The 12,929-nt window shown below is 56.3% G+C and overlaps 4 protein-coding genes across 4 annotated transcripts; 3 read left to right on the top strand and 1 right to left on the bottom strand.

The window, feature by feature from the left end:
• Positions 1 to 2: 2 nt before the first annotated feature.
• On the top strand, positions 3 to 1,982 carry INS49_011262 (uncharacterized protein; the record flags this gene model as incomplete). The annotated part of the gene is made up of 1 exon (XM_043171981.1): positions 3 to 1,982. The coding sequence occupies one exon, from the start codon at positions 3 to 5 to the stop codon at positions 1,980 to 1,982; it is 1,980 nt and encodes a 659-aa protein (XP_043023726.1).
• A 650-nt stretch (positions 1,983 to 2,632) lies between these two features.
• Positions 2,633 to 5,447, bottom strand: INS49_011263 (uncharacterized protein; the record flags this gene model as incomplete). Its single annotated transcript, XM_043171982.1, has 5 exons — positions 2,633 to 2,658; positions 2,953 to 3,644; positions 3,705 to 4,877; positions 4,987 to 5,252; positions 5,382 to 5,447. 5 exons carry the CDS (start codon positions 5,445 to 5,447, stop codon positions 2,633 to 2,635), a joined length of 2,223 nt encoding a protein of 740 aa, XP_043023727.1.
• Positions 5,448 to 7,218: 1,771 nt separating this feature from the next.
• Positions 7,219 to 8,438, top strand: INS49_011264 (uncharacterized protein; the record flags this gene model as incomplete). Its single annotated transcript, XM_043171983.1, has 2 exons — positions 7,219 to 7,979; positions 8,042 to 8,438. 2 exons carry the CDS (start codon positions 7,219 to 7,221, stop codon positions 8,436 to 8,438), a joined length of 1,158 nt encoding a protein of 385 aa, XP_043023728.1.
• Positions 8,439 to 8,991: 553 nt separating this feature from the next.
• On the top strand, positions 8,992 to 10,926 carry INS49_011265 (uncharacterized protein; the record flags this gene model as incomplete). Its single annotated transcript, XM_043171984.1, has 4 exons — positions 8,992 to 9,707; positions 9,782 to 10,090; positions 10,144 to 10,608; positions 10,665 to 10,926. 4 exons carry the CDS (start codon positions 8,992 to 8,994, stop codon positions 10,924 to 10,926), a joined length of 1,752 nt encoding a protein of 583 aa, XP_043023729.1.
• Positions 10,927 to 12,929: the final 2,003 nt, after the last annotated feature.

The raw sequence follows: 12,929 nt of genomic DNA on the forward strand, positions 1-12,929 counted from the left end.
CCATGGCCATGGCTCGGCCAATCTCCTCGCTGGTGCCGCGAGCGCGACCCTCAGTAGGCAAGCCCGAAGACACCGCCGCGCTTCTCGAAGAGTTCATGGGCTTCGTAGCCACATTTTTCCACGATGCGAGTCCAGCAGCCTCGCAGACAGCCCATGTTGCTGCACGAGGCCGCACTCCAAGCAGACGCTGGTTCCATGCCCAGCGTCAACTGTCCATGGACAGGACCGCACCCGCCTCGTCGCCGTCTCACAGCAATCTGCAGCAACAGACGCCCCAGGCAAATTCTAGTCGGGCTCGTGGTTTTCACAACTACTTTGTCACCCACCTCCCTTCGTCCTCCCTACACCCCGACTCGAGAGTCGTCAGCGGTCCGCACCACAAGCTTCCTCGTGCCGCTTCGACCCCGCATACTCCTGGGCCCGGGTCCTCGACTCCAGCATCGCCTCCGAATATGCTGTCCCGCGACCTGACCGTGGTGCGTATACCATTGCGCAGTGCAAAGCACCACTTCGGGGCCTTCAGCGGCCGGGGCAGCCGTCCGTACAACGAGGACACAGACCAGGCTGGCACAATCGACATACCGGCTTTCGCCAAGCGGGCACCCATGAACTTGGTCAGGAGTGAGAGGAGGAACAACGCTGGCGAGGCGACAACTGCGGACAGCTCGTTTGGAGACCCTCAGATATTCTATTTTGGCGTGTTTGACGGCCATGGTGGCTCTCAGTGCGCCGAGTTCCTCAGGGACGAGTTGCATGGCTACGTTGAGGAGGCTGCCAAGGAGTTCGAGCTGAAGAGTAGTCTCAGGAAAAAGAACAAAGCAGCCAAGGGACCGTCAGATGATGCCAGCAGCCCAGAGCCGCTGAAGCCTCCTGGAGGATCCAAACAAGAGGCTTTGGAGGGCATAGATATCAAGAGTCCAGACGAGGTTAAGGCTCAGATGAAGGAGACAACTGCGACACATGGCAAGATACCGACCACCCCAGGCCAGGAACCCGTTCCGGTCAAAGCGGATCTTCCAAAGGCCATCAAACTAGAGAAGGAGCTTCTTGACGAGTACAAGAGGACCATTGGTGGTTACTTCAGGCGATTCAGACCAGCTCTTTTCGATCCTGGCAGCTCTTCAGCCGTCACCACCAACGCAAAACCGGCCAAACCGAAGGTTTCCATAGAATCGATCCTGACCTACGCCTTTCTCCGCGCTGACCTTGACTTCGTCACCGCCCAGGCCCGCAAGCCTGACCCGGACGACCCGTACGTGAGCGACAACCAGCCGCTCAACCAGGACGAGGTGCTGGGATCCTCACCGCACTCCGCCCCGTCGGGTCATAAGATCGGCGGGCCCACGCGCTTCAAGGGCGGCAGCACGGCGTCCATCGCCCTGATTTCGACGCCCACGCCAGCGCCGTACTGGCACCCGGCGACGCACAGCACCGTTGTGGTCGCGCACGTCGGCGACACGCGCATCCTGCTGTGCGAGACGGCCACGGGGCTGGCGGTGCCGCTGACCAGCGACCACCACCCGTCCAGCCCCACGGAGAGCCGCAGACTGGCGCGGTTCGCCGAGTCGGTGACGGACAGCTTCGGCGAGGAGCGCATCGGCGGGCTGGCCAACAGCAGGTCGTTCGGCGACATGCAGTCCAAGCGCGTCGGGGTCAGCGCCGAGCCGGAGCTGACGCGCCTCGACCTGGGTCCCGCGCAGTACTCGTTCCTGGTGCTGATGAGCGACGGCGTCAGCGGCACGCTCAGCGACCAAGAGATCGTGGACGTGATCAAGGAGGCCAAGACACCCGAGCAGGGGTCCAAGAGCGTCGTGGAGTACGCTAACGAGGTGAGCCACAACGGTGACAACGCCACCTGCCTCGTGGTGCGCCTGGGGGGCTGGGAGAGGAGGAGCGAGGGCGGCCTCGGCAGCCTCGGGACCAAGGAGATGCGCGATGCTAGGAGGGCCGAGGCCCTCGATCCTCGACGGGGTAGGAGATGAGGAGGCATATACTGGCTTACACGAGAGTTCTAGATCCGTGAGATAGACGTGATGGGAGATTGCGTAACTTGTTGAATCATGAGATACCCAACAGGGAGGGAATGGAAGCCACAGTGGCTGAGGATACTTCGCACATAGGCATACACACGCAAACAAGCATTTTGAACACAGTCCCGTGTCGGCGTGCTGACTTTCTGACTTCCATGGCCTTTTCCCGAAGTACATGCAGGAACACTTGTGATAGGCTAAGCTAATATCATGGTGAATAAGCCATACTTTACGAGGTCTCATGTCTATACCCGTTGATCTTCTTGAAGTTGTGCAGCAACAACGCAAAGGTTTAGGACCTAGTTGTAACGAGTGTGCCCTATCCTATTCAGGAATGAGTAATGTGTAAATAGTAAGTTCTTGAATTGCATCACAAAATCATGGCTACTGGTTAGATTCCCTTACATTGGTGCCATACCAGTTGTACTTTGGCGAAGGAAGCGCTTCAAAACTGAATTTTCTCCAGCAGATACAAGGCAGAGTAAGATACATAAGCCTTGCGACAGGCACAGGTCCGCGAAACCCGTCTCCCATCAACGGATTACGACTCACGTGAGCAATCGAACGGGCCGCAGGAAAGTATGGCATTAAGGACATAACATTTACATGACAAAAGGCATCTCCCTGACTATTATCGTCATCGTCGTGCGTTTCATCCTCAACTAGAGTGTATGGACCGCCAGAAACGCCTTGCCCTCGCAGGCACCTCCAAAAACCCGCTGGTCCATGCCCTCCCCGCCCGCAGCAATATACTGGCCAGCATCAAGAAATCCTGACGTGAACGGTGTAGCTCAATACCTTGGAGGGTAGCCACCCCACTGCCCGGGCGGAGGCTGTCCATATGGGCCGGGTGGATACTGCTGCCCACCAGGGCCATGTCCAGCTCCAGGATATCCTCCCTGGGGCGGCGGTGGCCCACCACCCCAATATCCTCCCTGCCCGGGCGGTGGAGGCCCTTGAGCATACTGCGAGCCTTGAGGCTGTGCAGGGTATCCATACGGACCAGGGGGCGCCGGCGGCGGTTGTCCGTAGGGCCCGGGAGCTGGGGCGGCGTATTGATTTGGGGGAGGCGGCGTGTGGCCGTAGTACTGTTGATCAGGCTGGGACGGACGCAGGTAATCGTCGGCGGCTCCTCCAGTGGGAGGATGATCAGACTGACCGTACCCATACGACCCATAGGGTCGGGCTGACTGCGGCGGCGCTGGCTCCTGGCTCATGTACTGGTCCTGCGGCCGGCCATCGCGGCCTCCCATGGCATCAAGATCTCGCGTCTGAACCTGGGACCACAGAGAACCCGCGACCTTTCCGTGGCCGACTTCACCGAGGGCGTTCGTCCAAGCGGACCAGTCGTTCGCACCGTGGTTGTGTCCGCCTGCCTTCTGGTCCGGCCGGATGATATGGTTCTTTCCGTTCTTGACGGATTCCGAGCCCAGTGTGCTGTTGAGGTCATGGTTCCGCGAGTACTCGTTAGCCCATTGTCGCACGGTGTCAAACATGTCCTTTTGGATCTGGATGTGCTCGTCGCGGATGGCTGGGTGGTGAAAGGCACGGAGGACGTCGTTGACGACTTCATCCACCGGCACGCCTGTGTGCTCCCAGGCATACAGCACGCGGCTGCGCAGGTTTGTTTGTTAGCCCAGTGGCTTCACGAGCTACGGTGTGGGGAATACTCACGGGACTGTGTACTGCAAGATGGTGGACGCAACTCTGCCGGCGCATGGGTTCAGGATGTTGGTAAAGTGGTCCTTGGACAGCATCGAGTGAGTCGGATCGGTGCAGGAGGGGTTCCTCCAGGGTTCCAACTGGTTGTTGGCGGATGCGCTGATGACCCCTGAGCTCCCATCCTTGAGTGCCTTCGACACCTGGTTGATGATGGGTCGCACGAACGGGGCCAGGAGGCCAAGCACGAACGCCGTGAGAGTCTCACTGATGTGCTCCAGCAGCTTCTCCAAGCCAGGAACCTTGCTGATTATGGTCGACAACGACTTAACGATCTTGTCTCGAAACTCAAGAATAGGGTAGATGCGCTTAGCTGTTTGTACAGGATCGAAATCCGGCGACATGCCTGGAACCTGATTCACGTTTGCTCGGGTGGTCTCGTTCCGTCGCTCTTGGTCGGCGGAGGCTTGCTGGAGATTGCGAGCCTCGGAAGCAAAGCCGGACCCTACGCCGGGCAGTTTGGAGATACTGGAGATGAAGTCCGACCCGACGTTGCTGCTGCCACCGCCGAAGTTGATGCCGAAAAAGCTACGCTCGCCTGACGAGTCACCACGGCTGGTAGGACCTGCAGAGCCTCCTTTCTCGGCATTCTTCAGCGCAATGTCCACCTCGTCAACCTCAGACTGGGTGAAGTGGTCAGTAGCCTCGCCAAGAACCGAATGAAGGAAATCCACGCCTCCAAAGGTGCCCGTCACGATTGGGTAGACATGTTTCCCTCGTAGGTTGATCTGAGAGGCAGTTCCACAGTGTGGGAAGACGTTGTGGTAACCCATCTCGCGCAATGCCAACTCGCAGTAGTTGCTGTGTGCACTGAAGTCTTCCATGCAGTGGAGGGCCTGGCCGAGGCACCTCAGAGCCTCGCAGAGATCGGCCTCCTTGCCACTCCTGCCGCTCCCTCCGCTGGTGTAGAGCCTGCCGAAGTGGACGCTCCTCGCGAAGGAGAAGCGCAGGTATCCAGCGCTGGTAGCCCAGTCACCAGACTCGTTGGCGATGTAGTTCTTCATGCCTGTTCGCATGTCGATTTCCGTCTCTCTCTGATCGACAGGGCCTCTGAGCCTGGAGTCAAAAGTGCGAGCATCCATGCCGTCTGCGTAGCCAAGCGGGTTGTCTATGTGCTCCTCGGGCCGGCTTCCACGCGTTAGCTGCATATTACAGGGCGCAAGATGCCGATGAAATTCCTGAGGGGGTTTCAAAGATAGAGGGAAGGGAAGCTGTGCAGAGATGGCCTTGTACGTACTACACGCCAAGGCGTTCCTCGGTGACCTCGAATTCTTCGGTGGCGTAACCGAAACTCATAAACGAGAGCACCCAGACCAGAATTCGAATTGTAGGCGCATTGCAGCCCTTCAACGAGCCCACGTCTACAGCTTGGGAATAATCGCGTAGCCAGTTGCCGAAATACGTCCGCTTCACCAGCATGCTGGTCCATTTCTTGCCGTGCAAGAAGGCAACGGTCTTGAGCATATCCTCAATGTCGCCATGGCGCCAGTTTGTGCCTTCAACCTGGGCTGTGATGACGGACTGTCAGAATTCTTGCTTATCATGCACAATTATCATGCGCTACTAGAGTGACTTGCCAATGGATGGGATGTTTCCAGCGCCGAAGGCGTGTGCTTTGCCGGGCAGCAGCACCAGGATGACGCAGAAGACGAGGAATATCGAGGTGGTGGGGCCCCACCTCAGGCTAGAGGAAGCCATGATGAGGTTGGCTTGTTGCAGGAGGTGAGCGGGAGACGGCGCGCGCTTCTGGATGAGAAGAATTGAATATGATAGAAGTGTGCTGTGCTACACAAGAGAAGTGAGAATTAATGTCAAGTGTGGAGTTCAGGGTGTTTGTGTGAAGAAAGCAGAGGCTGACATTCCAAGTTCCAAGGTTTTGGCTGGTTCCGTTTGCTAAGAATGAGTTCACCACGGAGGCGGGGCAAGATTACTGGATTGTCTGACTTCCCTCCTGCTAACCATAGTACCTACCATTACCTAGACGTACGGTTCAGCTAGCTACCCTGGGTATCCTTCCTTGCCATCAGGCACTTGCAAAAACGATGTTGGCTGCTCCTGTTCGTCTCTGCTCTCGCCCTCCTGTGGCTGCGCCACCCGCGTCCTGTTGGAATGACATCCGTGATAGGCTGCCTCTGACGGTTCCAGCTTGACTGCGTCGACAAAGCCACACAGCTGGTGTCGACATTGTTACTTCTACCTGCAGCGGGGGGCAGTTGCATCGACTACTGTGCTGTAGTCCCGGGCTTGGCGAGGACGAGGTTATTGGGAGCACATCTTGGGCAGCAGCACGGACCAGGCGGAGGCCGTTGCTCCCCAGTCATGTTGGCCCGCCGAGAGGAGGGCGATGGGAATCTACAGTATCTATTATGGCGACAACTGACTGCCATGGCAAAATGTGCTTATTTGAGCTGAACCTGACTTGGGCTCGGCTCGGCTCGGCTGGACTGGGCTGAACAGGCTGGGTGCGGGTGTCAGCTCTGGCAGCTGGCTGGGCTGGTTCCTACTGGCCTGCCAGAGTTTGAACGACTCTTTGCTTGGATGTGACGGGGGATCACTTTGTCAAGGGTTCCGTGTCAAACCACAACGTTGGATCCGGTGTGTGGATTGCGGACCCTGAAGTCTTGGGGGTGCGAGGAGCAGTTCATCGATTTGATTGATACTGCAGGCAGATAAGCAAGGCCACTCACTCACCCACTCACTGCTGTAAGTCAGCACTGCGTACCTGGCACTGTCAACAACGCAGACAATAGTTAGCCCAGTACCATTGATTAATGACGACAGGCAGGATCTAAGGATCAGACATTGCCAGCGCACCGCAAGATTGGGAATACCGCTCCTCTTGGAGCCACAAAATCATGCCATTGTTCGGCCACGTCCAAATCCCGGGTAGCGCCACTGAGCACTCAGTGGGGTGATCATCTATGGCTACCACTCGGGCTGCCCATCGAATTTCAAAACCCTTCCCAGGGATCCCGAAAGCGCTGCAAGGAACGGCACTTTGGGGGAGTTAAGCAGCCCGGCCGGTCAGGCCACCCCAGCTGATGATAGAGTAATACATGTAATCTTGAGCCCAGGTCTGGTCTTGGAGGCACTCGGAACCCATCTCCCTCGCCCCTGGTCCCTGGTCCCTGAACCAGTCGAGGTATAATTCATTTCCTGCCCTGTCCATCCGGCTTCATTTCATCTCCCATGTTCTCAATTCTCGCGGTCTAGGTGATTGATTGTGTTGGTATTTGTTCGCTGGTTCCCTTCTTCTCGACCAGTCCGACTCTACGAGCCGACCGACCAATTGACCCGTGCGCACCGTGGCCTCGAGTTTCCCGCACCGAAGCGCGACACGGCGTTGTCTGTTGAGTAGTCTGACCTGTCTACAGCTCCACTCCGCTCCCTTTCTCGTCCTTGCCACCAACCCCAAAAGGACACCCAGGTTCACCGCACCCTTCAGCCCATCGCTGATCTGCAAGACACGATGCCGTCGCGTACGCTCCCTTTCTTCACGCGCGCCGACGTCGAGGCACACAGCTCGGCAAAGTCCTGCTATGTCACTGTTGGCGACAACGTCTACGATGTCACAGATTTCCTCGACGCCCACCCCGGCGGCTCCGACCTCGTTCTCGACTGGGCTGGGAAAGACATCACGGAAATCCTCAAGGACCCGGACTCACACGATCACTCCGAGGCTGCCTATGAGGTGCTCGAGGATTCCCTCGTTGGCTTTGTGGCTGGAGACAAGTCAAGGCCGGGCGCGGACGGTTCAAATGGGGTCAACGGCGATGCTCACACGAACGGCAACGCCAACGGTAACGGTGCCGCAAATGGCAAATGGGTTCACCCGAGGACGGGCATGTCGACTGAGGAAGACCTGAACAAGGAGACGGACTATTCGGAAGACTACAAGAAGCACAAATTCCTCGACCTCAACAAGCCCCTCTTCCCGCAGGTGTGGTTCGGCGGCTTCAGCAAGGAGTTCTATCTCGACCAGGTCCACCGCCCCCGGCACTACAAAGGCGGACAGTCCGCGCCTTTCTTCGGAAACTTCCTCGAGCCCCTTAGCAAGACGCCTTGGTGGGTTGTCCCGCTGATCTGGTGGCCTTGCGTGGCCTTCGGCGTCTACTCGGCCGCCCAGGGCTTCGAGCATTCCTACAACCTGCCTCCCTTCTTCGTACTGGGCTTCTTCATCTGGTCGCTCATTGAGTATCTGCTTCACCGTTTCCTATTCCATCTTGACTAGTAAGTCCATGCCTCGTCATGTCATCAGGTGATCACAGTGTGGCTTACTTTTGGTGTCTCAGCTACCTTCCGGACAACCGAGTCGGTATCACGCTGCATTTCACCCTGCACGGTGTCCACCACTACCTGCCGATGGACAAGTACCGGCTCGTCATGCCGCCCACACTCTTCTTGGTGCTGGTTGCGCCATTCTGGAAACTTGCACACTTCATCTTCTACTGGAATTGGTTCGTTGCCGTGGGTGTGTTCTCGGGCGGCATGTTCGGCTACACGTGCTACGACATGACACACTACTTCCTGCACCACCAGAATCTGCCGCTCTGGTACAAGCAGCTCAAGAAATACCACCTTGAGCACCACTTCCTCGACTACGAGAATGGCTTCGGTGTTACCAGCAAGTTCTGGGACACTGTCTTCGGCACAGAGATCAAGCCGGCACCGGTCATGAAGACCAAATAGGAGCACAGAGTGCTTGGGCCCGTCGACACTACATTTCAGTGTACATGTATATCATTCAAGACATATAGGACGGCATTTTGCGGCGTGCGCCGACAGAGGCAAAACAGGGTTGGATTGGTGCCTGTCTACATACACACATCCCCTTTCGCGAGACGCGAGAATGCCGTAACTTGGTATCGCTAACATCCGCCGGATCGAGGCACAGGGAAGTAAATGTTTGCCCGCCGGCTGCTCCAGCGTGGAAGCGCTCGATACGATAATAAGTAATAATGAAACAAGTCGCTCTCAATGAAACTTGATAGACCAAGGCACCTGTTTGCGCATGCTCTCTAGACTGCCAACCCCTGTGCAGTAAGCAGATCCGTGCACGGTCCACCAGGCTAGAAATTTGTGCAATCAAAGTGCTGGCCCCACCCTTTTGTGTCTCCTGATAAAACACCACATCACCCTGCTTGCAGCCGCCCGACACACCATCGCTGTCGGCAGTCCTGCAGATTCGACTCTTCTGACTCTACTCGCTGTTAGACACAATATCTCATCCACACAGTTCAAGATGGCATCCTATGATGTCGAGGCGCTCCTCGAGGAGACTGCGAAGCAAGATGTGAATATGGAGGATGCGCCATCCGTTCAGGCAGCAGCCGACGGTGCCAGCGACGAAAAGCCCAACGGCGAGTCTCGCCACCGAAGCCGCGAGAAGAGCCGTGACCGCGAGCGCGAGAAAGACAGAGATCGTGACCGTGACCGCAGCCGCGACAGAAAGCGACGCGACCGTGATCGCAGCCGTGACCGGTATAGCAGCCGTCGCGGCACCCCAGATGCCGAGAGGACACCCCGCAGTGATGCCGGCAGCCATAGGAGCAGTAGGCGCCGGAGTAAGAGCCGGGACCGCGAGGATCGGTCCTCACGCCGCCACAGGGATGGTGACTATTATCGCGGCGGGCGTCATGGTCGATCGCGCTCTCGGTCCCCGGGCGGACGTTTCTACCGCCCTCGAGACCGCGACGACCGGCGGGATTATAGGGAACGCCGAGAGCGACGGGATGATGACCGAGATCGTCGTGGCGGCCGGACGCCTCGCACGGATAAGGATGCTAGCGATCCTACGCCGCCGCAGCTCACCGAGGATGAGAGGGATCGCAGGACCGTGTTCGTCCAGCAGCTTGCCGCTAGATTGAGGACGAAGGAGCTCAAGGAGTTCTTTGAAAAGGTTGGCCCCGTATCTGAAGCTCAGATCGTCAAGGACCGCGTCAGCAACCGATCCAAGGGGTACGTTTCGAATCCACACCCATCGCAGGTCTCCCCCAGACTACGCTTCATCGTTGCTAACTCTTGTCTACCAGTGTCGGCTATGTTGAATTCAAGGACGAGGAATCTGTGCAGGCTGCTCTACAGCTTACTGGACAAAAGCTCCTAGGTATTCCGGTCATCGTCCAGCTCACCGAAGCTGAGAAGAATCGACAAGTCCGCGAAACGGGCGGCTCCGGCGGTCACCCCAACTCGATCCCTTTCCACCGTCTGTACGTTGGCAATATTCACTTCAGCATCACTGAGCAGGATCTTCAGAATGTCTTCGAGCCATTCGGCGAACTCGAGTTCGTCCAGCTTCAGAAGGATGATACAGGACGCAGCCGCGGCTACGGATTCGTGCAGTAAGTAGACCCATCAACGCTTTCCACCGAGTCGCGTTCTGACTCCATTGCAGATTCCGAGATGCCGGCCAAGCACGTGAGGCTTTGGAGAAGATGAACGGATTCGATCTTGCCGGTCGACCGATCCGCGTCGGACTTGGAAACGATAAGTTCACCCCTGAATCCACTGCCAATCTCCTGCAGAGATTCCAGGGCCAAAACCAACAGTATCAGGGGTCTGCTTTCTCGGGCGCTGGTGGCCGTGGTGCACCGACATCCAACTTTGATCGTGCCGGTGCCCGTGATAACGACAAGGGTACTGGCGCGAGCGCTCTGGACGACACCGACGTTGCTGGCGTCAATTTTAACAACTACAGCCGGGATGCTCTTATGAGGAAACTAGCGAGAACTGATGAGCCCCCGAGCGCAAACACTGAGCGACAGATTCTCAAACCGAAGACGGAGCCAAAGCCGCTGCCCGTCAGCGTCAGCCAGGCCAGCCGCTGCGTTGTTCTTCACAACATGTTCGATCCCGATGAGTAAGTACCTGGTTCACTTGTTTCCCGAAGATCACCGTTCGCTAACAGAATCGTAGGGAAGAGGGAGACAACTGGGTGAAGGAATTAGAGGAGGATGTTCGTGAGGAGGCGGAGAACAAATACGGCCACGTCGTCCACATCTCCGTCGAGCCCAACTCCAAAGGAGATATCTATCTCAAGTTTGACAAGGTGCAGGGAGGCGAGAACGCGATCAAGGGCCTTAACGGTCGCTACTTCGGCGGCAGGATGATCACTGCTGCGCCGGTGGTAGATGCCGTCTACGCCAGTCTATTCCGAGCAAACTCGAAGGCTTTCTGAGTCGCTAATTCGGATCCACAAATGCTTTACTCTAGGCTTTCTCCCGTCCGGTAAGAGAAAGCATGGGCGACACGCAAAACTTCAGCGGTACTGATGACTGCAAGATTATTTTTCAACTGCATTCCCTTGTGGGAACTCAACCTCGCCGTCAAGATCGAATGATCTCTAATCATCCCGATCACCGAAGTCGCCACCATCTCAATGCCCCTTCTGGAACCTCTCGGCAAGCACGGTTGCAAAACGGACAACAGGCTGGTTTGATCCCGCAACTGGAACACGACCACTGACGGGTTACGAGTTACAGGTTCCCACTGAACTGGTAACACAGTGCACGACAACTCGGCCCATCTTTTCACTGATTATCATAGTACCCGGCGTTTGAGTCTCCGGTTCTATTATCCGTACAGGCATCCGTTTCGAATACACTTTCATCTTGGAGTTAGGGTTGATTAACAAGATACTGATGATTGTACATAGGAGGATCAACAGCTTGACGTTACATTCCCGTCGTCTTTAGCTGGCGACCCGCCATGCTCGTGACCGAGCGATTAATGGAACAAATTAGATTGCTTACAATTAAAACCTCTTCTTGAGGGGCGCTGCCTTGTGACTATGCGTCTCAGTCAAGTCCCGCCATTCGAAGTTCTCATGGCCTCGGATCGGTGGGCAGCATCACGTTCAATGGCGACAGTTCGTTTATGAACACACGGCCCATCTCCAGTTGACCGGTCTGGTCTTCTGCCCCCGTGCTCTTCTATTCCTCGTCGACTTGCTCTGTAACTTACTGTGCTTTTTCGTCTGGTCCTCTTACCCGCTGCCCCAACACCCACCACGTCTTAGAGACCCACGCGTTGGCCAGAAGGCATAAAACAAAGGCTCATGTTTCCCGGGGCCACCTGCTCATGCTTTGCTGTCATCCCTTCTTGCTCATCCCCCCTCAACACCTGTATCACGATCCCAACTCACGGTCTTCCCCTTGTCACCGACCGCACAGTAGGTCAGCAAGTCGCGCAAGATCCTCTAAGCAACGTTGGGGGAGTGAATGAACGTATGCAAGTTGATCTCGGTTCTGAAGTTCAGGACAAAACCTCCTGCACCATCGACAGCCATGATATATTTAGCTGGTCGTTTCTACTCTATCATGGCCACCGTAGGCAAGCCCGCGGAAAGTGCCGGCGTCACTCAGCCTTGACCCGTAGGCTTTGACACACATTGATGTGTTTCCCCTTTCCCATAAAACGGCTCTGGCCCTGCCCCTCCATGCTATACACGAGTCTCTTGCTGTGTTACTTCATTCCCTGCGGCTGTCAGAGTTGATTATGCCTTTCCCTTTCCCTCAGGGAAGGCACGGCCTGGGAACACCTTCTCTCGTGCGTGTTGCAGTTTTGCACGAATTGGTCCTTTTTTTCTCCAGATCACACCATCTTCCGTGCCTTTTTTTAAAATCTCCCACCACAGCTTTCGGCATGGGCCAGCGGTCCCTTGGTTTCTATAAGATGTACTGTCTCTTGCCGGCGTTCATGTACTTTCGAACGTCCCGACTCACGGGTTTTGCTTTGTCGGACGTGGCCTGCTCCCATGGCTTCTCCTAAAACATTGAGTCCATGGCTCTTCTATTGACGAATCTCGCGAGAACGGCCTTCCAATTTTCGTTCTCTGCCCCAAGAGGGAGTATCTCCACCGGACGTCAAGTTCCGTTGCTTCGTCTTTGGAAGTTTCCAATGTCACTTGTTCCGTAGTTTCCCATGGCAACACCATCGCAGTTCACTGCCCGCCACCGCTCTACACAAATGCCTATAATCGGGACGTCTGGATGGTCGTCATCCTTGACGATGATACCAGAAAGGATAGCTTAAAGCATGATCTCCTTAAGGCCCAGATCTCCTTACTTCCAGCCTGGAAGCATGCATCGTGGCGCACCTTCCGGAAGCCGGAAATCCACACGCACCTAACACTCAGCCGAAGGGGGTCGATCTTCGAATCTGTTGATTTCAAGCAAATTT

Source organism: Diaporthe citri (assembly GCF_014595645.1).
Source record: "Diaporthe citri strain NFHF-8-4 chromosome Unknown scaffold_5, whole genome shotgun sequence".
NCBI lineage: Eukaryota > Fungi > Ascomycota > Sordariomycetes > Diaporthales > Diaporthaceae > Diaporthe > Diaporthe citri.